Source organism: Magallana gigas, chromosome 5, assembly GCF_963853765.1.
Source record: "Magallana gigas chromosome 5, xbMagGiga1.1, whole genome shotgun sequence".
NCBI classification, from domain to species: Eukaryota; Metazoa; Mollusca; class Bivalvia; order Ostreida; family Ostreidae; genus Magallana; species Magallana gigas.
In genome coordinates, this window is record NC_088857.1 from 20,119,760 (window position 1) to 20,144,700 (window position 24,941).

Sequence of the window (24,941 nt, forward strand, 5' to 3'; positions counted from 1 at the left end):
TAACCCAAATTACCATACATACTCTATATATTAGAAAATGTCGAAAGTAGAAACAAAAATATCTACTTATTTGTTTTAACTAATTAACTCTTACAGTTACAGGTACAAAATACCAAAAAAAAGGGGGAAAGTCAGTTTAACATGTTCATTTTATAAGATTTTCCTGGTATAATTTTTACATTTTACTAAGCCTTCCTGGTAAAATTATTTCATGAAATTTCAGATCAGTAATCGTGCTTTATTGGCGAATTTTATTATTATTTCAAGATTAACAGATTTTAAAGTTAACTGCATCCTTGATTCGTGTTCTGTGTCCTTTTAAAATTGGGTTGAGCTATCATCATTTACACTAAATAAACCTAGGATTAAAGATGAGTATGCTTTTGGTACGCTCAGGGTCTATCCAAGCATACCCGACACAAACCTTAAGCTTACATATCAAGCAAACTTTGGGTTCATTTTCGGTCTGCTTGCTTTAAAGTTTTGTCTTGATACAGATATCTAATAACTACTCATGTTAAATGGTGATTTGGGTAAAATCGTTGAAGGGAGGGATGTGTGTGAACTATTATTTGGTTCAAAGAATGATTTTGACAATTTAAGTTTCTTTTTTCTTGGGCGGGCATGCTTTACACCAAATTAAGTCAAGATTGAATAGTTTATCATAGGAAGAACCTGAGCTGTTCAAAAAGTTAAAATTAAAAGACAACGCACAGTGACAATGATACAAATTGTAAATGGCCACTCGACGAATTCAAATGTCTAAATAGAAATGAGTTCTCATATCATCAAAGTATTAAGAATTAATAAGAGTTTTAAAAAAACAACAACAATACATTGTAAACAGCCGTGTGCAACTCTTGTAGTTACAATAAACTTAATGATCTCCAATCCTCAGCAATGTCCGATTCCTCTAAATCATCCGGGGGGTTTTTATTCGTACCTAAAACTGCTTTTCATATAGAAAAATTTATGTAGTATTGTAGTGTTTATATTACCCACATCTATTTAACGAACTGTTAAGCCTTGTGGTTCCATGAAGATCTTCTACATAAAGGTAAAATGGTTCGAGCCAACGTTGCACCGGTACAAATTTTTTTTTTCTAATTTGATCTGAACTTGTTTATTTCTTTTATCGAGGCCAAAATTGCAATAACGTCGTAAAAAACATGGATGCCATCAACAAATTTCTGTTTTTCTTTTTTTTTTTCATTCATAAAGGTTGAAATAAGAATAACATTTTTATGGTGAAAAAATACTTTGAGGGTGAGGATCGGTCAACTTTAAGGTGATCTACTGAAGTTATACAAACACCTTTTCCATCCACTACGACACGTTTATTAATCTCAACATTGGTTTTAGTCCCTTCTCCGATTTTCCACTCCACTCTACACTTTGAGTCCGGAAAACAATTTGGCCTGTCCCGACATTCAATTTTGCAATGCTGATGTTCTGTACATGGTACCTCTTTAATTTGCCCGTTGGGAAAAGATCCTAATCCTGCAAAAAATATTTTGATCCGAAGAATTACAATGGTCAGGAACACAAACAGGAAGCAATGTGTATACACAAATTAATAGTTTTCATTACACGGGGAAAAATTGTGGAACAATTTCATATCATATAAGTATAAAAGTATTTTCAATTGAAAACCAGTAATTTCTCTTACGTATCAAATCACACATCCAGGCGCAATGATGTCTTAAAAGTTTTGTAGAAATTCTTCAACACATTCTAACGTTTCACCAATAAAAACTTGTATGGTAAAGAAGATTTCAAAAGAAATGCATGTTCCCTATACAATTTTTTAACCAATGTGACATCAAAAGTAATATCAGGACCATTGACTCACAAATGGTTATAAGAACCTGCCTTCAGTTTGCCTGCTTGCTATACAGAGTAAGCAATGGTGCTGCTTTTTATCTTTTTCACAAAACTAACGGTCAAAATGGTTTAAATATACATGTATGTATAAACATGCAGATGACAAATTATATACACTCAATATAGAAAAAAAAAATTAAACTCATTTTAGAAAAAAAATCCACATGATAATGAAAAACAGGAATAACAATATACATGATACATTAGGGATTCGGTTATGAAATTGATTCTTTTTAAATTAAAGAATAAAAAATAATGAAATACTATCATTTGAATGAAGTTAATAAAAACTTACTAGATTCTTTCACTTTGAGTGGCACTGAAATTGATGTTCCGTATTTATTTGTAGCAAAGCATTGGTAAGTTCCGTAGTCTTCATTCTGCATCTTGATAAACTTAAGAGTTCCTGTTGATTTGTCAATTGATACAAACTGGCTATTTTGTACAGCATTGCCATCTTTATTCCACTCATATCTGCAAATGTTCAAAGAAAATATCATAAATATGTATAAAAATATATCAGAGACATGTTGTACTTTTATTAAATCATTTCACACGCACATACCGAATATGTCCATTCTGTGCTCTGCAGCTAAATAATGCATCTGTCAAAATGAAATCTCGAGGGAAAAAGTATTCAGTGTTGAAGATACTCGTGATTTTAGGTGGCATTTGATCATCTGAATTAGAATATAAGTTTATAAATATATGCAAATTCCCCGGTATTAAGGGTTACAAAGAAGTACTAGTAATTAATCTATAACAACGGCTGTTTTCTCTCCCTCTCTGTGTGTGTGTGTGTGTGTGTGTGTGTGTGTGTGTGTGTGTGTGTGTTAAAGGTTTTTGTTTTTGTATACATCACAGAGAAACAATGAAAGGAGTTATTAAAATGTACATTACTTCATCAGTTGATAGTGGTAATTCATCAAACATTGAATAGCTGGACATTCTATTTCATAAATATCTTTGATGAAATATTACTTAGGATATTGTTGAGAAGTTCTGAGGATTTTTTTTCTTATCTCCAAAAAGAAAAAGTGTTATATGACTTGTTTTGGATCAGTTAATTGGTATGACCAGTGCGGCTTAACTCAGAGTTGTTAAAATTAGAGCGCGATCGTTTGTAAGTTCACATGTAAACGCTCATTTATATTTTGTAAACATGAGTGTACACAATTACTGTTTATTTGTTTATTTGGCTTTTTTACTTTCATCAGTACTGAATCTGTTATTTAAAGCGGTAATAATTGTTATACCCTCAATATGACATGTATTTGTTATTTACAGACTCTGCCAAAAATACACGGAAATGAAATTGTTTATTGAATTATGCATTTGGGTGGTGTAGTTAACGACCAATTTTTTCGCATTTATGTGTAAAAAGATATACACATACAAGAACAATACAGTTAATTTATCTGCCCAAAATTCATACAGCATACAACATCTAAATCATATTTAGTATAATCGATCCCAAAATGTAACATGTAAGCAACTTTTATATAATATGGGCTCGTTTAGATACTATAAAACATAACTTTTCCTGTATAGTTAAAGGAAGTGAACATGAAAAAATTATCAAGGGCTAAAATGTGTCTGTTTGATGTGTATAATGATATCTGAAAACCGTTTAGACAGAGCTTTCCTGAGTAAAAAGATATACCACTTAGAATAACTTATTCTTGCAATCCATGAGCGCTGCCATATTGTTAAAATCATTACCTCCCTGCTGGGTTATCTCTAAGCATCTAAGAGAGGGCAGCACTGATGCTGCCGTCAGTGAGACACATTGCATTTATACACACGTTTAGTAACAGAGATAAAATGCCATCATCAAAATGTGAATGGAAACTTGAAAGGATTATGTAAAGAGTTGTCATTTTAAACAGTGTTTATGGAGGAAGACTTTGGATCTCAGAATGATGCATTCCCACCAGCAGTTAATGTGACATGTAACTAGAATGGAATGTCCGTGGATCAGTGTTATCGTGACCTATTTTTTCTTGCACTCGGGAATTTCTTGTTTATGAGTTTGAGCATTATGTGTGCTAGATAAATGAGCACACAAGGTGCATGCACAGCATCCTGACTTTTAAAAAGTGTCTTAGTCCTGCTATTCTTCTGACAGCATAAACAAAACCGGCGTTCATGTCATCCAATCTGATTAAAATAAGATCTTTGATCCGCTCCGACAAATTCGATGTCGCTACACAAAGTGTAGCGACATCGAATTTGTCAGAGCGGATCAAAGATCTTATTTTAATCAGATTGTCATGTCATCAAGATCTTATGTATAAAACAAAACAAATCAGAAAAATTTCCAGGGCATTTAAATAAAAAGTAACGGTAGGAAACCCCACAAAGAAAATGGAATTACAATTCTATATCATTTTGAATTGAAATCTAAAAACAGCATTTTATTTTTGTAAACACTGACTGCCCCATGCATCTCCGTACAAACATCTGGAATGCTATGGTCTTATATTTCACAAATTAGTTTATCTATATTCATTTTTGTACAAATCATAAATAGTTATCTGAGGTTCATTTATAGAAATGTACTAAATCCTTGTCTTCTCATGACAATACACAAAATTTTTCTTCACATCAAGGCATATTTTTCTTCTTAACTTTTATCAACTCTGTACATAAACACTGGCCTAGTTCCAACATTGACCCAGTCACCAGCAGCAATGTGGCTTATCTACGTCAGAGAACAGATGCATGCTGGGGAATAATGGATAACCTCCATAAACCTTTCACTGAGAGTGTTAAATTGATAAAATCTCTTGATAGAAATAAACAAAAAGGTAACCGACCTCATTTTTAAGTTTCAAAAGGCTTTTAAAATTTATTAAGCAACAATTATTTTTTCATGTTCACTTCCTTTAACTGCTCTTAAACAGTTCACCTTTTCTTAAATGTAATTATTAAAACAAAACAGTACTGCAAAAGTGCAGTATAAAAACAGAATTCCAAAACGAGAGACAACAAATGTAAAGTTCGACGCCTTTGCTTAGTGTTTAAAAAAGGGGGATATGTATGCTTTTCAACTTCTTGCGGTTAAACAGCGCCCTTTTGATATTGTCCCCAAATTTCCATCTTTCAATGTTAATATCCATTAGCTATGGAACGAGCTCAGGAAACAAAAACGGAAGAGGATTACACAAAAATAACAAATAACTACTGTTTTTTTAATTGTTTTTTTTTTTATATTTATGGTGTTTACCGTTTTTGCCAGTTCACAGCTAGAGTATAATTAAATATTCCTACTTTTTTTCTTTTAGGTTTTAAATGGTTTGCTGTCTGTCAGTATATAGCCAAAACATCTAGATTGCTGTCCTTACTAGATAATATGGCATAAATGACTAAAATCTAATTTTGAATCTGACTGTAAAATTGAAAATGTGAGAATATCATAACTTTCTGCATTATGATATAATCTGTTTATATAATCCACCCAAACAAAGTATAACAACTCTCGTATCACTCGTTTTACTCTTACCTTGACCTTTGATGGCACAAGTAGTAAAAACTGTCAGAAGCAGATCTAAAGACGATCTCCAACCCATTGCACAATTCTTGTTGAAATATATGTGGTGAGTAATTTTTATTTCCTTCCTCAAATAATAGTTGTTTTTCTCCAAAAATAAATATTAGATAGGTTCTATGAATGTGTTATATGCATGTCTTTATACATGCAATAATTAAATCAGACAGAAGATATGTCACAGTATTACACATTCAATAACAAAAAGTGTTTTATCGTTAGTGCCCTACTTCAATCTTTTGATTGAGTTTTGGGCTGTAAGATCACTTCCTATTTCCTACTTATTCAAAATATCCATTTTTCTACTACTTCCTGTTAAAATATATTCGGTTCTCGAATTGTGTGCAAATATTTAACCAATGTGTCAATAGATATGCATCATTAGTATATCAAAGGAGAACTTTGCTATAGAGAATCTATCTTCCTAAACGAACAAATGTTAGATTTTGATCATTTACCTCATCATTGTGATCATATACTTTATTTCATTGCAGCACTCATACATATTTATTAAATAGTGTCCAAACAGTGGACAATGAATTTGCTTCTCACCGCTGCAATCCGAGGTCGACTCCGTGATCGGCTGTAGTTGTATGTGACAGGGTATGGTGGTCGCCCGCCTGAACACGTGGGTTTTCTCCGGGCACTCCCTCGCGCTAACATCCGTGCCAACGAAAGATATTATTATAAGTTGTAGAACTTGTTTATCAACCGTTGTAAAATAAATAAAGTTCAGATGAACTTATCAATGAGAAATCAATCGCAGCAGCGAAAATCATCATTGACAAATATGGAATAGTAATTCTTAATCAAATTGCAAAAATAATAAACATTTAATCGGGTAGCTTTCTTTAAGATGAAAAGTTGTCAGTGAGGTTAATGCGAGATAGACCCCCCACATATTAAATGATGTACAAAATCAAAAGCAATTCCAAATTAAAAGTGTGATAAAGGCGTCTACATTAAATAATTACAGGGGGCAAAACTTGTCTCCGTTTTTCTTAAACTGAAAAGAAAACCGGGAAATATAATATGGCTCACTAATATATACAAAGCAAACAACCTACAATTGCAAAACGCGGGAAAGAAACAATGGCGGTTCTGAACGCATTTTTAGGCGGAAGCGCCTATTGCAATTGCTTTCATGACCTTCTACGTCATAGGTCAAATTCCTGCCCCTTTTCATGGTAAACTATCGGATGTTATTTAAACTAAGGGCACACAACTCTACAACACCCCCCCTCCCATTGTTCGACCCCCGTTTAAACATCGTTTCTGATAATAGAACTGTGGTTTGTCTCTAAATTTTTACTTCATCGTTTTTAATTATCCATTGAAAATGCCTATAGCAAAGAAAGCAAGTGGTAGATTTATGTTTTTGATAGTACAGGAACGAACGATAACTCTTGCGATGGTATGCGACATAAACAAAGGATAAGCACGGAGTCTGGTACCTGTAGATGAAATTCCGAGGGAAAAAATAGTTCAATTTGAAATTGCGTGTTTATGAGTACAGAAGGAAAAATTGATAGGGAAACAGGTAATGAATGCTTTTTTAAATAAACAAGGGTGTGTAACACTGTGCCGGATAATTATGCCAGTGCCAAGGTGGCATTTTTGCACCCGCTTAAGCTGCATATATCGAAAAATTCAAATATGCAATATGATAGACCATTGCTTAAAGAGTTAACATTCACCTTTGTTATCATTGTATCTCACCTGTCAGGTGAGATATTTACCTTTCAAAAATAAATTCCCATGGGAAAATAATATTTCCCATAGGAAAAACAATATCCCATAGGTAATTTGAAATTTCCTGTCGCAGCTTGCATATAAGTATCAACTGTTATACGAATGTACTTCACAAAATAAATGTTTAGATGTTTAAATTGCTCTTTTCATTTAATCTTTATTTAAGGCATGATCAAAACTAATCTGGTGCAGTAACAGAGTATTTCCACATTTACTACATGTATATACCTTAATTGACATATTAGAATAGTGTTTTATGTTATCAAACTAATTCTTAAAAAAAAAAATAGTTATAATAACACTATGACATTGACAACTTGCAAGCATGCTTCCGCCTATCAGTACTTTCAGTACTTTGATTCTTTAATTGTAACAGTGTAGTTGCTTTGATCCCCTCTTCCCCCCCCCCCAAAAAAAAAAGGGTTTCTTTGTTACAAAAGATGTGTATATTCATAAAATGTTATCGAATAATACAAAAAACTGCAAGATCAGAAGACAAAAGTCAGAAATGAGAGGAATCAAACTCTTGCATAATAATGCTACTGTGCACACATCAAAATACACACATGACAAGTTGTTTAAAAAAAGAATGCAATAATTAGACTATCATTCAAATAATTCATCATGCGACTTTTTTTATTGTCTAAAGTGAACATATTGCTATCTTGCCGCCGTTTTCATTTCTGTTTTGCACTAGGTTTTCAGGTTTTTCAGTGTCTGAGGGGTATACCTCTTTCAGAGTCAAAGGTGCATACCAAAGCCTGATAAAAAGACTTTATAAGTTTAATAAGTGAGTTAAAGGTAAGGGTGATTTTTTCAAGAGAATGTGAATAAAATAAAAGTGAAAGTACACATTTTTGCCGATTATTGCAAACGTCCCACTATTTAATGAATAGCCCTCGTACATTTAGATTTACCAATTCAAAAAAGATCTAACTTATAACAGTAAATTACAATATTTATACATTGTTTAAAACGGTCGAAATATTTATAAAATATGAGTCAATATTCTTTATAAGTTATTTTCTTTGACTGCCATCTTTCGGGGAACCATTAAAATCTCACATTATCATTTGTAAGAGTATTGAGTTTTTAGTTCCTTTAATGTGTCAAGTCTTATGAAATAATCATTCAAAACAATATAATTATATTTAACATACATCGATTTGTAACCCTTAAATAGGTTCAATACTTAGAATATGTTGATTTAAACGGGAGAATGCGTATTATAATCTCGAAATTGTGTCCTTTTTAGAGCTCCAATGCGCTTTCTTTCATAGAGTGGGTCTATGCTCCACTTTTTTATCATAGTCCATGAAGTAAGATCTACTAGAAAACAAACTAATTTTAATATACAAAAATGTGGAGAGATGGACCCGCTATACATTAAAGACATCATTTTGTATCCCAACAATTAAACGTTTTAGAAATAAATGCAAGTCCGTAAATCGTGGCTAAAGTCGGATATACTAGTAGCATTTAAACAACAACGCTTTCTCATGACTGAAAGAGCACCAGACTAGTCTTGATGAAACCTTATATAACTAGGCTTTTTAGAATGTGGTTTCGATACCACCAAGACATTTCTTATCGTATATTTAAAATATTCAAAACCAATCATAAAGTTAGAAATTGTGCGTTTGCAAACTTGTATAATAACATTATGAAATAGAATAAATTAACTAAAAAATCGTGTCTTTTTCATAGGGTAAAATATAATCTTCAACTGGTAATTATTCGGAGGAACTTGGAATTTTTTTTTTTAACTCTGAATTTTTAAAAGATAATGCATCATTTTGGATCAAATAAATCAAAATTAAAACATATAAATCACATATTGAACATTTAAAATACCTTATCATATGTTAGAGAATATTTTGCCACATTTTCCAATGTAACAATTAACCATTAATTAAGATACTTATTCATAAAAGTGTTGATGCCAATGAATATTTCATTTTTAATGATATTAAACAGACAATATTTAGTCATTTCCAAAGTTTTACTTGACATTAAACATTTCAGGAACCAAATTTATACAGGAAATAATTAAGGTTGAAAAACATAGAAGGCATTTGATGAAGGTTCTTGACTAGAATACAGAGTGTTGATTATTTTGAAAAGTTTAATGCATGGAAAGGACTCTTCCTTCAAATAAATATAAACTCACAGTAAAAGTTTAAATATTTGTACATGAATGCTATTGCAAAGCACATCAATTGTCGTCCTATCAATAGATAAGCATATCTATTTATCCTTAATAGTCTAAAAGGTAAAGAAACCAATCATAAAAGAAACCCCTTAAAAGTTTAACTCGGTATATAAGCACTCTGTGTTTGCAGTATTATTGTTTACAACATAAAAACAACCCTTTTTACAAACTCAAAATAAATAAAAACATCTTAAAATGTGCAAACGTCATTGCAGGACAGTACAAAGACATAATCGTCCTTCAGGTACTTCCACTGATTAATACAAATAGAAAAGTTACATTGAACTAAGGACTGTGACTCAAGTTTAAAGGTTAAAGTATGACTGACGAGCAATATGTTTGATTTTGCAAGAATATGTTGAAAAGGGTAACATATCTTTGCGCCGCTTTAAACTAGTGACATGATTGCTATTTTGCATTTCTATATGTATAGACCCAGCAAGTTTGGTGAAGAACGACCACATACCTGTTCCATAAACTTAAATCACTAATAAATTTTAAACATAGCTTGCATTGAGCAAAAACATGTATCAGTTCTTAAGGTGGTTTGGAACACTTCCATGTTGTGACGTATTGTTCATCAAAACAGACGATAAAATGAAGTATTTTCTTTCCCAATACTGTCACCTAACAGTGTAGGGCAGTGGGTTAGTGGGTTTACGAGGAATCTGTAAATCATGAGTTCGAATCCCGCTCAGGGTTTTACAATTTTTACCTCTCCAAATATTATTAAAAGCTATTTCTTGGTTAAATATTGTAAAATTTGAAAATTCTAAACCGGTGAAAGTCTGTCAATTATAATGTACTTTAATCCATAATAATATCGACAGATGTCCCATACCACCTTTAAAAAACTTTCTCAAAGTTCAAACAGAACTATTCATGACTGTGAATGATATCTACTCATTAGAAAAAAAACCCAATTACCCTGTTTATTCAAAATGTGAGCCAATTATGAAAGACAGTAATAGATATTATTTATATTCATTAAAAAAAACTTAAATATTGCCTTATAAAGATATTCTAATACACCTTAACGTGAATACAGTCTGTGTACAAAAATCACAAACTTAGGTTTCACTCAATCGAAAAACTCCCCAGGTATCATCACCTACACACCAATGCTATTAATACTGCTGTTTGTGTTCTAGACGTCCGACTCGGACCTAGATATTTTTTTTATCCTTTTTATTCGCGAACGGTCCTCCTTGAACTTGTTCAACTCGAGACCCCCCTCGCATTCGCCCAGGTTGTCGTCATCATCGTCGATGATGTTTTCTCATCCTCGTAGTCTTATTCGGGGTTGTTCAGTAATCTATTATTATCCCTGCAAAAAGTATGTAAAACTCATTTACTCTATCAAGCAGGAACGAGTAGTTCAAAGAAATCTGTCTTTTTTATTTTTTACAAACTAAAAAAAAAGATAATACTTAGACTTTAACCCAGTAAATAAATCCTTTACAGAACTATATATCATAATCATACAATATTTTGTATTGTACTAATATTCACATTTAAACATTTAGGCAATATGATTAGAATAAAGTTCAAAGGCTTGTCCATACGGTAATGTGTTAGAGTTAAGACATTTTTCTTGATGTAACATCATTATCAAATTTTCAAGCAGATTCAATGGAAGATAAAGATAATTGAAAAAAGTGGATATACATGTAACTAGCTATTAAGCAAACTATCCCGATATATACATACGTATATTTTATTGATAAAGACAACTTTGTTATATATTTCATTCATTCATTCATATCGAATTAATTTTCTTTTGTAAACTGAGTCTCTCCCCTATCCATTTTACAGTGATCCCCTGTTTATTGCCATTTGTTTATTTGCATTTATCTGATTGATGGTCAGATCTTAGACTGGTGTGCCTATGAATTTATTATGGTAACCAACAATCCCCCCCCCCCCCCCCCTGATATCCTGTTCTGAGAATTTATGTTTTTGAGCGTTCCCCAAATTTTGGTTCCATCTTAAAGTTATTTCATTGGTCCTTAAAAAGGAGAGGAGTTGTCAAAGATGTGACATGCGGGATTGATCATTATTTTACACTCTCACTTTGTATTTCTTTTAAAATTATGTTTGTTTAATTGTGATTTTGGACTTTCAAAAATTCCAAATTTAAAAACCGGATATCTTTATTTACGTTACATTACGTAATCAATATACGTAATCACAACAATTCAGTTTAGTGTCGATTTTGAGAAAGATAAAAAATACATTAAAAACGAATTACTTTTTTCATCACATGTATTTACTTAAGGCAAATTAGTTTTCAAATAGATTTCTCCGCAACAATTCATTAAAGATTTTAACATAATAACACTGGACACCTTGAACACGTTTTTATTTTTAAAAAAAAGATATACAAGGGGATTTTTTTCGAATATGTCTGTTGTGAATTATGAACTCGTATTTTACATTAAGATATTATGAAAAATATAACAGAAAAATAAAACAGATAATTCAACATATAACACTAAGCAGGAACTGTATCATAAATGAAGCATCTATAGTTTACAGAATAGATAAAGCCAACAACGAACAACTTTTAAAAGTTTTTCATTACAATTAAACTCTTAAAACTGTTAAAAGTTTCTGAATTAGAAACATCGAATTAAAATGTCTACAACCTCTTCACAAAACCCTTAACAATATCTCTTGGGTTCATGGCAACAAACGATTTTTCAAATAAGTATATACAAAGATATCTGATTCGGTCAACTGTTGTTATTATGGGTACTCACGTCCTGAAGGGGGGTCTGTTCTAAATCCATTTCTTGGCCATGTTGATTGGCATTATTTTCCTCGTTCACTAAAACAAAGAATATTAGAATAACAAAACTTAAAAAGTCGTATCGCTATCTGATATCACAAGATATATGTGTCTTTACCTATTGCATGTGCTCTACTTATTCTTGCAAGTCATTAACGATAGCATCATTTTTTATGCTAACTAAAAATAATTGGAAATACATTATAACACTGTATTTATTTGCAAGAAACTGCTCAATGTGAATGAATATAACCGCATAGATTTTGATAAGTTTTTTATGTTATTGACATTAAAAATATTGCGTTCTGACCAAAAAGGCCTGCTATTTTGTATGTAAGCAAATAATTAGCAAACCTGCATATACATGGTTAATTTTTTTTCCCTATTTTCCCACACCAGTGACAAAGTTTTCTTTTTAAAGTACACTTTTAAAGATAGAGATACGGTGTCGATATTTGATTTTTTGGGATTTTAAATAATGTCGATCTGATTGCAATTTGTTTAATATGTCAACATAGTAATGTTGCATTTTGACATATTTATCTTGCATGTCAACATATTTATCTCATATGTCGACATATTTCACAGAAAAATAACTTGCACACAAGAGGTAGAAGCATGCCACCTAATCATATATAAAGACATACATCTGATCACATCTTTTAAAAAGTATTCCTTTCATTAGATCTCTGTAACCTCTCTTCTCTAAAGGACAACACTTTAACCATATTACACATCTGTACTTGTTTCTTATTGATGATATTTGAAAATACAATAAAAGGATGACTTATTAATAAACTCACCACGATACTGTCCCTTTTTTCTTCGGTATAAGTAGATGCTAATACATATGATGATTAAAACGACGACGACAAGAGGGACTACAATGTAGTAGATGACGGTTTGGGATTCTGTTTGTTTAACTGTAGTAGTCAGTGTATCACCTGTAAATTAGCACCAAAAAAAACAACAAACATCAGCATCACATCATAAAGAAATTACAAGTAAATTTATGCACAAGTATGTAATTATCCTATTAGGCAAGGCAATTATCGGGGTTTTTTCTGATAATTCAAAAAGCAAACAAAGTCATAACATATGGGATGTTATTGATTGAGTTTTCACACCTGTTGGATGTTTGATTTAACATAATGTAATTTGATATGCATTTTCAATATACTTTTAATATCAGATACAAAATAAATGTTTAGGTAAGGCTAAGCAGGATTGTGCATCATAGGATCATGTTTTCATATCGTTATGTATTTTATCCTGCAACTACCCCTTGCATAGACCAAATAAAGGTTACCCAATAAACCAAAGCAATATTCGGTAAGTGCCCAAATATAGCCTCGTCCATTTACCCGACGTTCAAATACATTGTGACGTCATCTCTCTTGTTTCGTTTACACCATGGCATCACGATTTGGACCGCAGATATGCAACGAAATTTGTCTAAAATGGCTCGTTGGGGCGTAAAATGGGACATAATTATGTTGAAAGATAAACAAAATATATGATAATTGTTTTGAAATATAAGCGATATTTTGGTTCAAGCCCGCCAGTCTCTCCCTCTTTTGCGTTTACTTACCCTCAACCAAATATAGCTTATATTTCAAGACAAAAACAATTCATTCATATAAATATGGTTTGTAGTTGACCTAATATGGTATATACGTGGTTAGTAAATTCACTATGGATCGAGAGCAGAGCTCCATGTGGAATGTACTGACAACATATAAACTATATTAGATCAACTACAAACTGATAATATTGGTTGTCATAAATCGTAACGTCGCAAATTCACAATAATAAATGATACTTTGTTTGATTTTGTTAAACGTGTTACATCCAAAGAGGATATACTCATTTGTTAGAGAATATAGAGAAAAATTATTTTGGTCAAAAATCCAAGAAAATACTTGTAAAATCAGTTAACATATGTTTTATCTGTTGCTAATTATACAACAGCATTTTAACTACGATATCAAATTTATTTAACATACACTCATATATTTGCTTCTTATCAAATTTTGAAACTGACCTAAAGATGAAATTTTTTCTGACATAATAACAACCTCGTTATGAAATCTCTTGAGAAGTAGATAAGAAAGAAATAAAGAAGGGGGGGGGGAATCAAAAAGGAAGAAAGCAAGAAGCGTAATGTATAAATTCTTTGGGACAAACGTGAAAATCCAGATTATTCATTACATATTTGAGATTTGAAATTCAATATCGAAATTCAATATCGAAATTAACTAATAAAATATAACTCCGAATCTTGAATGTTAAATGGGCTTAAAATCTGGACTTTCATAGATAAGCGATAGCCTTTACTTTTTACTCATTTGCTAAAAACTACCGACTAAAGCCCTTGTATATAGTATAACGTTGACAAAAATGTAGAAAATATCAACACCACTCGTGACAAAATAGCAAGGAGTTGTTTCGAGCGTACAAAAATACTTATCAACATTCATGGAAAAACACAGCTATAAGAATGAACATTAAAAATGATTATACATTATGTTTAGATGTCTTCTGTTTAATAATTTTGGCATATGTCAAGCTAACTTTAGTTGTTCAAATATGTACTTTTTGGATATATCCAAATAATATAATATCTATTTTTGAGCTTACTTTTAATTGCTCATGCTCATGTCATCTCCAAATACAGAAATTCTAATTTTTCATAGAAAGTTATGTCATGTTTTTTAAAGTCATAACTTACATAGTTTATTAAAAAAGCATCACCCTAAATATAAACATTTTGATTGTGTTAAAACATTACTATTCTTATAGGTCATTTTAACATTTTAAAATGTTAAATATAAGTCATTAATTTGAGAATAAATGTTGCATTACATTTTGTTTGGGAAGAGTTCCCACCACTGATTATGCAATAACATTTTGAAAAAAGGCTGCAGTCAACATACTTGTTATATGCATTATGTAATTTAAGATAAAACTTGTGCAAAACAAACAAAATGTGTGATGATTTTTGGTTTTTGGTCTGGCTTACCTGTAGTTGTAATATTATCATAGGCAATATTTGTCGCAATGTCGTAAGTGGAAATGTTTGTCCGTAATGGATCTGAAAAAAAAATGATCAATGGAAGCGATTATAGTAATATGTTTCGCTTTCATATGTCTTTCCACTTAAAATTTTGGGGGTTTTTTTTAGAATCAGCTGGTAGATGACTTGTACTGCAAAAAACTTAAGAATACTTTGTTAAAATACTGCATGTACAGGTAAATTTTTTGTGAGCTGCAGGTGCTTTTTTTCATTTTCATATTTTCAATATTATTTTTTAAACCCAACATTAATATGATCCTGTAGGAAAAAAATCAATTTTAAAGGGGCAATGTCACATTTTTTTCAAAGTTTACTTTCCCATCTTAATGATTGATATGCTTCCAATAACTAAGGGTTTTCTAATGGCCAGCAAAATTTTTAACACCAGCTATCAAGCTATAAGTGAGATACAGAACTCTTAATGTTTAGCTATGCAAACAAGGTTTGTGTCAAGTTTTAAATTTCTTTCCATCTAGGATGCTGAATAGAAATACATAATTTAAAGCATAATAAGAGGTTACAACACTAGAAAGTGTCAAATCATATACATTATAATCTTGCATGTAGAAAAATTGATATAAAAAAAGGGCACGAGCTTATAAAACCAAGCTTCTGGTTCATTACATTACTCTTTTTTACGTCCATGTACTTATAATTACATAGGTATTTGTTGAGAAAATGTCCACCTATAAATCTTGATTAATCATCACCTACCTATAACATTAAGTATGGCTTCCTTCAGAAGAACGCCCTCACTGTTTTCTGACATACACTGGTAAACCCCTGTATTCGACTTCTGAACATCAATAACAGTCAACGCTTTGCTGTTCTCTGTCAATATGTACTTCTCTAGACAATGGAAATTCAAATAGTTTTAAGTAAAACATACGCAAGCATTTGTTTTAGTTATAATTAACAGCTATATTTTTTCGGGCAAAACAATTAAAAACCGACCAAGTAGGTTCATTTAATCATATTTATAATTTGGATAATTCATAGATATCCAACTACACTAAATATTTTACAACTTGGTATTGTTGATATTTGAACAGACTGAAAGAGCAATTGAAGCATCTTGGGGAGTAAAAAAGGATATTCAATGTATACAATATTGATCGTATACATAGATATCTAAATAAAATCAAAATTGTATAAATATTTATAAACGGCATCATAATTTTCTTATCTTCCTTGCGGTTCTTTGATTCTATTCTACCTTCATCAAACTCCAAATTAACTCCATTTTTCTTCCATAGCGGTTGCGTTGGTGGCAGCTCTTCCGGCAAGGACATCGGTTCACAACGAAATGTGGCATTATTTCCCTCTGTTACTGTCATGTCACGCATCTGATTGTCTCCAATCAGAACAGGGGCCGCTATGAATCCAAAACAATGATCAAAATGAAAGTTTGATAGGGTCACATTGTTCACTGTCACGTCATTTAAGTCACGTGAAGATGATGAATTCTAAGCGATAGTGCATTGCAACAACGATTATTTAGTGGTGGAACGATGAAGATATGGGAAGGTAATTGTCTTGATTGGATGATACCACAGAAGCACATAAATGACAGTTATTTCATTGCAACACTGTAGTCAGCATCGCCCGCTACATCGTTGGCAACTCTCTGTTGTTAAATTATTTTTACAATAGTAGCCATAACTGTTATATCGACATGGTTCTGCCTTACCCTAAATGTAGTCATTAAATGCAGTAGCTTTGATGTATGTAAAGTAGGAGAAATATTTATTCCTATTTGATTTTATACTACTGTCACAACTTAATCAAAACACAAAAATAAACCACAAAAATATATGACAAAATATCTTACATGTGACATTAAGAGAGACATTTTGAGGACTTTTTGTTTTCGCCTTTCCTAAACAAATGTAAAATCCTTCATTTTCTGGGGTTGATTGCAAGATCGTCAGTACTCTTCCAAAGTCACTAATTTCATATTTGCTGGGAATATTCTTGATGATTGTTTCTTGAGGGGATGTCCATTGAATGTCTGGGATTGGACTGCCGAAATAAAAACATTTTCCTTTTTTTCACCGATTTATTTATTATGTATTATACAATTCAATGCTGATAACAAATTTATGATAAAATGTTTTATATCAATAAAAAAGAATTTATATTAATTGTAAACAATTAAGTTTCAGATCTAATTAACCAAATTACCCTATTAGATGAGATTAAAATATTCTTGTTCATTTATTTGCGAATAACAGCAACATAACAGTACTCACTATCCAGAAAACATGCATCTCAGTACGCCTCTCCCTCCAACTAATGCTTTGCCATCTTCTTTGAACACAGAAAAGGGGTCAATTTCTAGAGCCATTGATGTCTCTGAAAGATACTTAAGTCAGTCAACTGTCAACAGATGAATATCAATTAAACATTGGATTTCCTCTTTGACAATGTTTACTGGGAATACCGTTTGACTGTTCTTCCTACAACTCATTTCCATCTTGAAACCACATACTGTAAACTATTTTATTTGGATTTGAGAAATATTTGCAATTAAGTAAACGTTAATTTAGGCTAGTTTTCGATATCTGATTGCTACACGAACTTTTCAAAGACGATGAAATACAGTTTTCCCTTGATTCACTTAATGGGGTGGAGTAGAGGTTGGGACAGGTATTACATTTTACTAAAACCTTTAGAGGGCTTCAATCTTTCCTTACTTGTAATGAAAATAATTCTACCTACTGTCAATTCTCAGACTTGTTTGACTGCCAACAACTGACTTATTTAGTTGTTCATGCGACACTTCACAAAGGTACGGTAAGCCTGTCCAGTCATCAGGTTTTGTCCATAAAAAGTGGAGATCACCTACAAAGCAAACCTGTGTCATTTAACTTGAGTTTATTTTTGTCAAATAACAAACTCACAAGTTCTTAACTACAAGAACTATGATTTAATTACAGATAAAACTTTCTTCTTATTATCTCCACGTAAATGTAAAATACTTTACTATCCGTAGTTGTTAAGGATGTTTTAGAGATTAAGAGAAAATGTTAAGCAAGCCAAGCACAGTGGTGTAAAGGTCTTTCATTAGTAGAATATCCAATATTACCACTGTATGTATTAGGAAAAAAGGATTTAACAAGTCCAGAGAAAAGCACACGTAATTTAAGCTTTTTGCATGTGAGGAACTGGCTTGTATGTAGAGATACAGCTCTACTGGATTCTTTATCAATTATCTATACAAACCATTATTATCCACAGCAACCCGTGTGTTTATCGGTGCGTAAGTGTTAGTTCCCTCTCCGATTTTCCACCTTACTTTACAATGTGATTCTGGCACACATCGTGGCTTGTTTCGACACGGGACTATGCAATGTTCATACTGTTTACATTGTACCTCTTGAATACTACTGGTAGGAAAAGATCTTAGACCTGCAAAAATGCATTTTGTTTCAATATTTTTATACCATTAACATAAAAAAATCTTAAGGAAGAGCAAATAAGATCTGTTCAATGCATTGGTATTAATTTTGTTATAGCTTACTTGCTTCCTTCACTTTAAAGGGCTTTGAAAGTGATGTTCCGTTATCATTTGTAGCAAAGCATTGGTAAGTTCCGTAATTCCCGTTCTGCATCTTGACAAACTTAAGAGTTCCTGTTGAATTGTCTATAGATACATACTGACTATTCTGTACAACTACTCCGTCTTTTTCCCATTGGTATCTGATTAAAGAATATTGAGATTAATTGACAATTTGCTAAAAACAAATTTTATTGAAAAATTCTTAAGTAATCTTCTTTTCATTTATTGAAAAAACTTACTGAATCGGTCCATTTTGAGCAGTGCAGTTAAATGAAGCATCAGTCAATGTAGAATTTCGAGGGTAAAAATAATCATTTTTGAATGTACTGATTATTTTGGGTGGCAATTGATAACCTGAAATTATTACATACTAGTAAATATATGCCCACCAATGAATTACAAATGTATACAACATGAAAGTATGAACATTAAATTGAATAACTCTAAATATTGCTTCTAAAATTCTCTGACATTGATATATAACTTTCTATAATTGAAGTCAGTTTGGGCACTCGAGGTGAGATCAAAGGTAACCCATGTGCAGCTTTTAAACTATATTTATCAGTTTAAATATATGTACTGTTATAGTGTTATTGTTTTCATGTGTATAATTTACTCCTTTTCAGTTGAAAATGCCGATCCCTGCATTTGATTTTCAAAAAGAATGCAAGCGGCATCGATTCTCGTCTAATGTATTTTCTTGCATTGTTACATGTATCTTTTTAACATCGTAATCAATTCAATTAATATAAAACGTCATTTAAGTCATTGATGAAACGCCATATTGACATCATTACACATTTTGGTTAAATATATATTTATATGTAAGCGTGTTCGCTTCACCGACCCTACGTGTATGTTCAGAATAAATTTCGTCGTAAATTAATGACGCTTGCTTTCTTTTTGGAGTATTTTTAAAATGATAGAAAAATGCTAATCGAATTCTTAATGCAAGTATGTCGAAAATGTTTGCATGTAAATTTGTTATCTTGCTTGGCATGACATTTTTCAGCAGAACCATTTCATAGTATTGACATTTTGTTGACTGGACCTGTTAAATGAAGACTCCGGTATGGGAACGCAAGTTTAGTCTGAAAAAGATGCTGCAAGTGTAGATCAGTCATACTTTGCAGAAAATGAACAACCCCTGCAACACAAGAAGAGAGCCCTAGAGTAGGGGAGAAGGAACTACAGAAAGTTTCTAAACCCGACATGAAAACAATTTCTCATGTTAATATTTGTAGGGAAGAAGGTTTACTTTGAGTCCCTGGCCTACGAGCATTAAAGGATACTGATGGAAAAGTTCAAAGATGAATTCAACAGGACAGCTAACTGTACATCGACCAGGGGGATAGCAAAGAAAACATGCGCTCTTTCAAGATCAGTGCAACCCTCAGGAATTATGCGTTGACATTGTGAAATGCTATGGAATAATGTGAATGAAAATGAAACAGTTAATATGAAGGTTGACTAAATAGCAGTTGTCATAGATGAATCAAATATTGAGAACAATCGGGAAGAATATGCTGGTAATGTCAAGTTATCATTACAAAAATGGATACCCAGCCCCGGTCTGTTTTACCTGTTGCAAACATTTTAGGAAAAATGTCTCTTGTGTAAAGAAGAGGCGGTGAATAAACCGCCACCAGCACGACAAATCCATGCCCCTGAAACAGATTTTTTACACAGTCTTTCGAAATATACGTCTTAAAAACTACTCGAAAGCATATACCCAGAGGCAATTTCAGTCAATGGGAGCAGTTGGACATACAGAATGGTGTGGAAGGAACAGGGTGATGGAGAATGTATGTTTTGCAATCTATTGTTTAATTTTGACTTTTGAATTTGAACACTGTTCATTATCACCATATGTCATTTTTAGACAGTATGTGGAATTTCCATGATGTCAATACAGTTGGTTCTATGAGAATTGTTTAAATCTTGGGGTAAAGCATGTCCATTGTATTTGAAAGGAACGAAATAGTCGGTGAAGACCAATGCATATGCTTCTTAAATTATTTGTAGAGAGGAAAAGAGTCTTTAAAAGAAAAAAAACCATCGAATGAAGTATAATATTGTTGGAGTCAGACACGAGAGAATTGATACGACATACGTGTATGTTGACGGAACATGGTCATTTCCTGTATCCGACTTAGAAAACAGATGTAGTTTTGAAGGTGGAATAATATTATAGAGATCTTTTCTATCAAAGATATGAAGGCATACACGGTTGCTAAAATTATTGTCCGATTATTCATAAAACATTACAGTTATCCAGTTGAAATTTTTTAAGATCAGGATAGTAGTTACTGTATTTAATGTGAAAGTAATTTCTTCTTTGACTTTTGAATTGGGCAAGATGCTGCAGATACACAAGTGCATACCAATTTAATTACAACCTCGATCAGATAGAATGATAAATAGAGATGGAGAAGATGAAAAGCGTTGTCAAGTGATATAAAGCAAAATCAGACAGATTAGGATCTCTTACTGTATGGCTATATGACTCGTCACATAAATATCACCACATAAAATGGATAATATAAGGGCCCTAAGATGATAGAATCGTTTTAACAAGAGCTTGGACTTTCGGTGAAATGTTTTTATCTAGTTTGCTCATCAAAACAAGCCGTCAAACATTGACTTCCTTTCTTCTAATTCGCTAAAAAAAAAACTCATTAATATTCATACACAGTCAAAACCGTTGCTCTGCTGTGTGAAACTGACGCTGTTTCAGCGAAATATACATCCCTGGATAAAGTCGGACGAGTGTCATTGCGTTCAATGTATGCATATCTATTAGCCAATGGCTGGACAGTTAACCATTAATAGACCCCGCCTTCATCAAATCGGAGTTTATCACGTTCTGCCCAAAGTTCAAGCTTTTGTTAAAACAGTTCTAATTTGGAATCTCCTAATGATGAAGACGGTATGGAGTATAGTTACACAAATAGTGTATAGTCAGGAGAAGTTATGAGAAACTCACCAGATCAAAAGGAAACATCTGAAACAAGGGACCGAGCGACAACAGAGACATAATACATAATGGTGTTAAAAATGAGTCCAGAGTTTAGTGAAGAAACAATAATGGTAGATACCGGTATATCAAAAGCAAAGTGTACCTGGCCTAAAATGTCTACTTGAACTACACAGTTTATATTGTGTTGTTTAGGATACAGAATTCTGAGAACTAACCGTCTGTGCTTAATCTAAGAGAAAACATAAATCAAGACACGGTTGGTTTAGAATTCCGAAACCTTAGTGACTTAATGCATGCATGATGCTGACAGAGATTCTGATAAGAATGCCGGTGCATACGGTGGCCCAGAAAGGGAGTGACTGTCACGCGCACGTGCAATCTATGAAATTTTATGGACAATTAAGTCATTAAAAGATTTACCATTGTGGACGACAGTTTGTGAAATCTAAGGAGACATAAAAATTGATGCCATGACGAAAAAGTTATAGTTATTAAGTGCCCTTTGGAGAAATTTGAGAAAGTGCTAAGTAGAAAAAAGTACCTATGTCAACATCTTGGAACATTCTCACGGACTTTCGAAATATGTTGGTTCATATCTAGCAAAAGAAGTTAATAACAAACTTAAAGGTACTTTCACACAGGAATGAATTGAAAGAAAGGAAAATGAGTGTTATAGAATGTACGTGCACTTTTACTGATTCAGATGTAAGGACTTTGGCAAGCGAAAGATATTAGGTTTGATGGAGAAACTCAGTGTTTTAATTTTGGAGCTAAATGAATCCAACGAAATTGTTAACATCATTTTAGATCAACGAGATCTAAAAGTTAACGAACCGGATTTCAATTATGGGGATGTCATAAGGCCTTCGAAACCAATTCGGCATTATTCCGGTCCGACATTTCGGAGAAAATTAAGAAGATATGAAAAGTCGCTCGCAGAACCTGCTTCACTTTATAACCAGGGGCCATGATCATTCAATGTGATTACAATTATACATGTACATCTAGGAAAGAAGACCACTGTGGGAATGTTTCATAAAGAAAAGATATTGTAACGAATGCAAATTCTGATTCAGCTGATTAAATGTGGACTCTCTTTCAACATACAAACATCTTTATACATTGGTGACAATAAGAGGGGTGTGCGGCCATTTTGTACATTGGAGAATATAAAAAATGGAAACATTGAACTGGCTTGTTTCTGCCCATAGCTGATTAAAAACTGTTGTCAAAAGATAAAAAAGCAATAAATATGACGTTCTACTTGTTGATTTGTATGCAAATTACAAACTTCAAGAGCGGAACAATTCATTTTTATTCTCTTAGAACTGCACAGCTACAGACTTAAATTTAAGGTATAAAAATCTAAAAAAAAAAAAAATATATATGAAATGAAGTCATTAGTGTATACGCTACATTTTTGTACAACCATTTGTTGAGAAAAAGGTCAGATCCTGCTTATTTAAGTTGTAACTTTGTCGCAAAAAAGGGTTATTCTACATGTAAGATAAGTCTCAAAAACTATCAATTCGCACGAGACATTTTTGTGTGTGTCAAGGAAGGTACATTGAAGTTATATTTTCATTGAAAACTATATGCATTTTCTTTCATTTAAGGCAATTAATTTGTTTACCCCTACCCTACTTCTAAAAAGAAATTAATTTATACATATAGAACTTTAAAAAAAAAACCCACTGGAACTGGTATCGAGATGTCCGTCACATTCAACACAGATTGTTTTGAATTGACTTTTTTTCGATGAAAATTCAACGTCAATGTGCCTTCATAGACACAGAAGGTCTAATTAAGTAGTATTATAGTAGACTGGCTTTTTTGTTCTAAAAATAGACCCCAAACCGACGAATTAAATACATTATTAATGTGCAACAATGACATTCAACCTTTTTCTCAACAAATGGTTGCAGAGACTACATCAATAAACCCCTCTCTTATTTTGTCAGATTTTTAAATATTCAAAATAAGTCAGTAGCTGCGCAGTTCTAAAGATGTTTTAGGTGATTAAAAGGCATTTTTCTGTTCTTGTATGCATATAATCTTGTATGCGTAATTTGCATACAACTAATCGCGGATTATGACCCCATGAACTTTTTTTTAAATTTCATTTACATAACTAGTAAATACGGCTGTTTGAATCGTGTTAAACTTACCCTGGCCTTTGGTAGAACAGGCGAGAACAAGCAGGAATAGACAACTTTTGACACACAGCAGATGCTGTGGCATTACGTGTATTTCCTTATAAAAGAGACGAGCTCCGTCAGACATTTAATCCTGTAGACCTGTTTCAATCACATGTCCTTCAATTTATAAGGTATCAACGAATCTCTGTGTATAACGCTTACACACAAAATTACGTTATAATCATAGGGGATTTTCCGCGCTGTCTACTTTCACTTTCGTTTGCTGCTATAAATAAGTTGAAATGGCTTAGTGTAAAACGCTGGATTTTGACCCGCCACTTTGGAGTCAGTGGTACATGGGGGTAGCAGGCACGTAGCATCGTTTTTGAAAGTGTGGGGGGGGGGGGGGAGAGAGAGACTCATCCAAAAAATCTTGACAAGCAAAATTTAAAAAAATTACTTTCAAAAATTCTAATCCGCGGGGAGGGGGGGTGTAATATACCTTAAACTTCAATTTCACTGATTATTTCCTTTTTTTCAATTCAATTTTTTACGTGGTTCCATAAAAGTGGGGGGGGGGGGGGACTCCATGTTAATTCAATTTTTTATAGGTAAATTTAAGAAAAATCCTTGCTGCGCAAAAAAGTTGGGGGAAGGGGGGGGGGCTGATGCTATGTGCCTGGGTAGAGCTTGGTGAATCAGCCTATTTGATTTATCAATTCAATTTCATGATCATATATTTACATTTTCAACTGTCTTTGTCTATGATAACATTAGGAAACAATTTTGAACCCTAAAACCCAATAACTTCATAAAACATGAGTGACAGTCACACAAATTAAAATGGGCGTACGCGTGTCTTATAGCATAACCGAAAAAAGGAATTGGCTGCGCCGCGTAGTAATACATAGCATGTGCTACAAAAAAATAGTGCTTTTAAAATAATATTTTAAAGTGTACAAATTGTAAATAATGTAAATATGAGTAATTATAAGG

At 32.5% G+C, this 24,941-nt stretch overlaps 2 protein-coding genes across 3 annotated transcripts in view; both read right to left on the minus strand.

Annotated features, from left to right (window-relative positions):
* Window positions 1–6,639, minus strand: part of LOC105322288 (neural cell adhesion molecule L1-like) — a 98,897-nt gene extending 92,258 nt beyond the window's left edge. Inside the window, exons 1-5 of the mRNA XM_066084036.1 lie at window positions 5,987–6,639; window positions 5,390–5,525; window positions 2,450–2,564; window positions 2,180–2,358; window positions 1,315–1,500 (exon numbers count right to left, since the gene is read on the minus strand). Coding sequence (XP_065940108.1) covers window positions 1,315–1,500; window positions 2,180–2,358; window positions 2,450–2,564; window positions 5,390–5,525; window positions 5,987–6,097 — 727 coding nt within the window. The 5' untranslated portion in view covers window positions 6,098–6,639. The remainder of the gene's footprint in view (window positions 1–1,314; window positions 1,501–2,179; window positions 2,359–2,449; window positions 2,565–5,389; window positions 5,526–5,986) is intronic.
* Window positions 6,640–10,370: 3,731 nt separating this feature from the next.
* LOC105335336 (neural cell adhesion molecule L1) lies at window positions 10,371–24,173 on the minus strand. 2 transcript variants are annotated; one of them, XM_066084752.1, is made up of 13 exons: window positions 23,976–24,173; window positions 19,067–19,181; window positions 18,789–18,967; window positions 18,491–18,676; window positions 17,987–18,109; window positions 17,518–17,620; window positions 17,097–17,287; window positions 16,482–16,640; window positions 15,980–16,114; window positions 15,212–15,283; window positions 12,993–13,133; window positions 12,161–12,228; window positions 10,371–10,725 (listed from the first exon to the last, which is right to left on the minus strand). In XM_066084752.1, exons 1-13 carry the CDS (start codon window positions 24,088–24,090, stop codon window positions 10,720–10,722), a joined length of 1,593 nt encoding a protein of 530 aa, XP_065940824.1. In that variant the 5' UTR covers window positions 24,091–24,173; the 3' UTR covers window positions 10,371–10,719. The 2 variants fall into 2 exon arrangements, 1 of the variants encoding a protein (XP_065940824.1); XR_010714020.1 differs by lacking the exon at window positions 10,371–10,725 and having other exon boundaries at window positions 12,215–12,228; window positions 12,993–14,681.
* Between the last annotated feature and the right edge of the window lie 768 nt (window positions 24,174–24,941).

Coding starts and splice junctions, on each gene's coding strand:
- LOC105335336 (XM_066084752.1), bottom strand. CDS start 24,090: ATGTCTGACGGAGCTCGTCTCTTTTATAAGGAAATACACGTAATGCCA. Junction 18,968..19,066: donor GCTCAAAATGGACCGATTCA/GTAAGTTTTTTC, acceptor TTCTTTAATCAG/ATACCAATGGGAAAAAGACG. Junction 18,110..18,490: donor GGTTGCTGTGGATAATAATG/GTTTGTATAGAT, acceptor TTTGCTTTGTAG/GTGATCTCCACTTTTTATGG.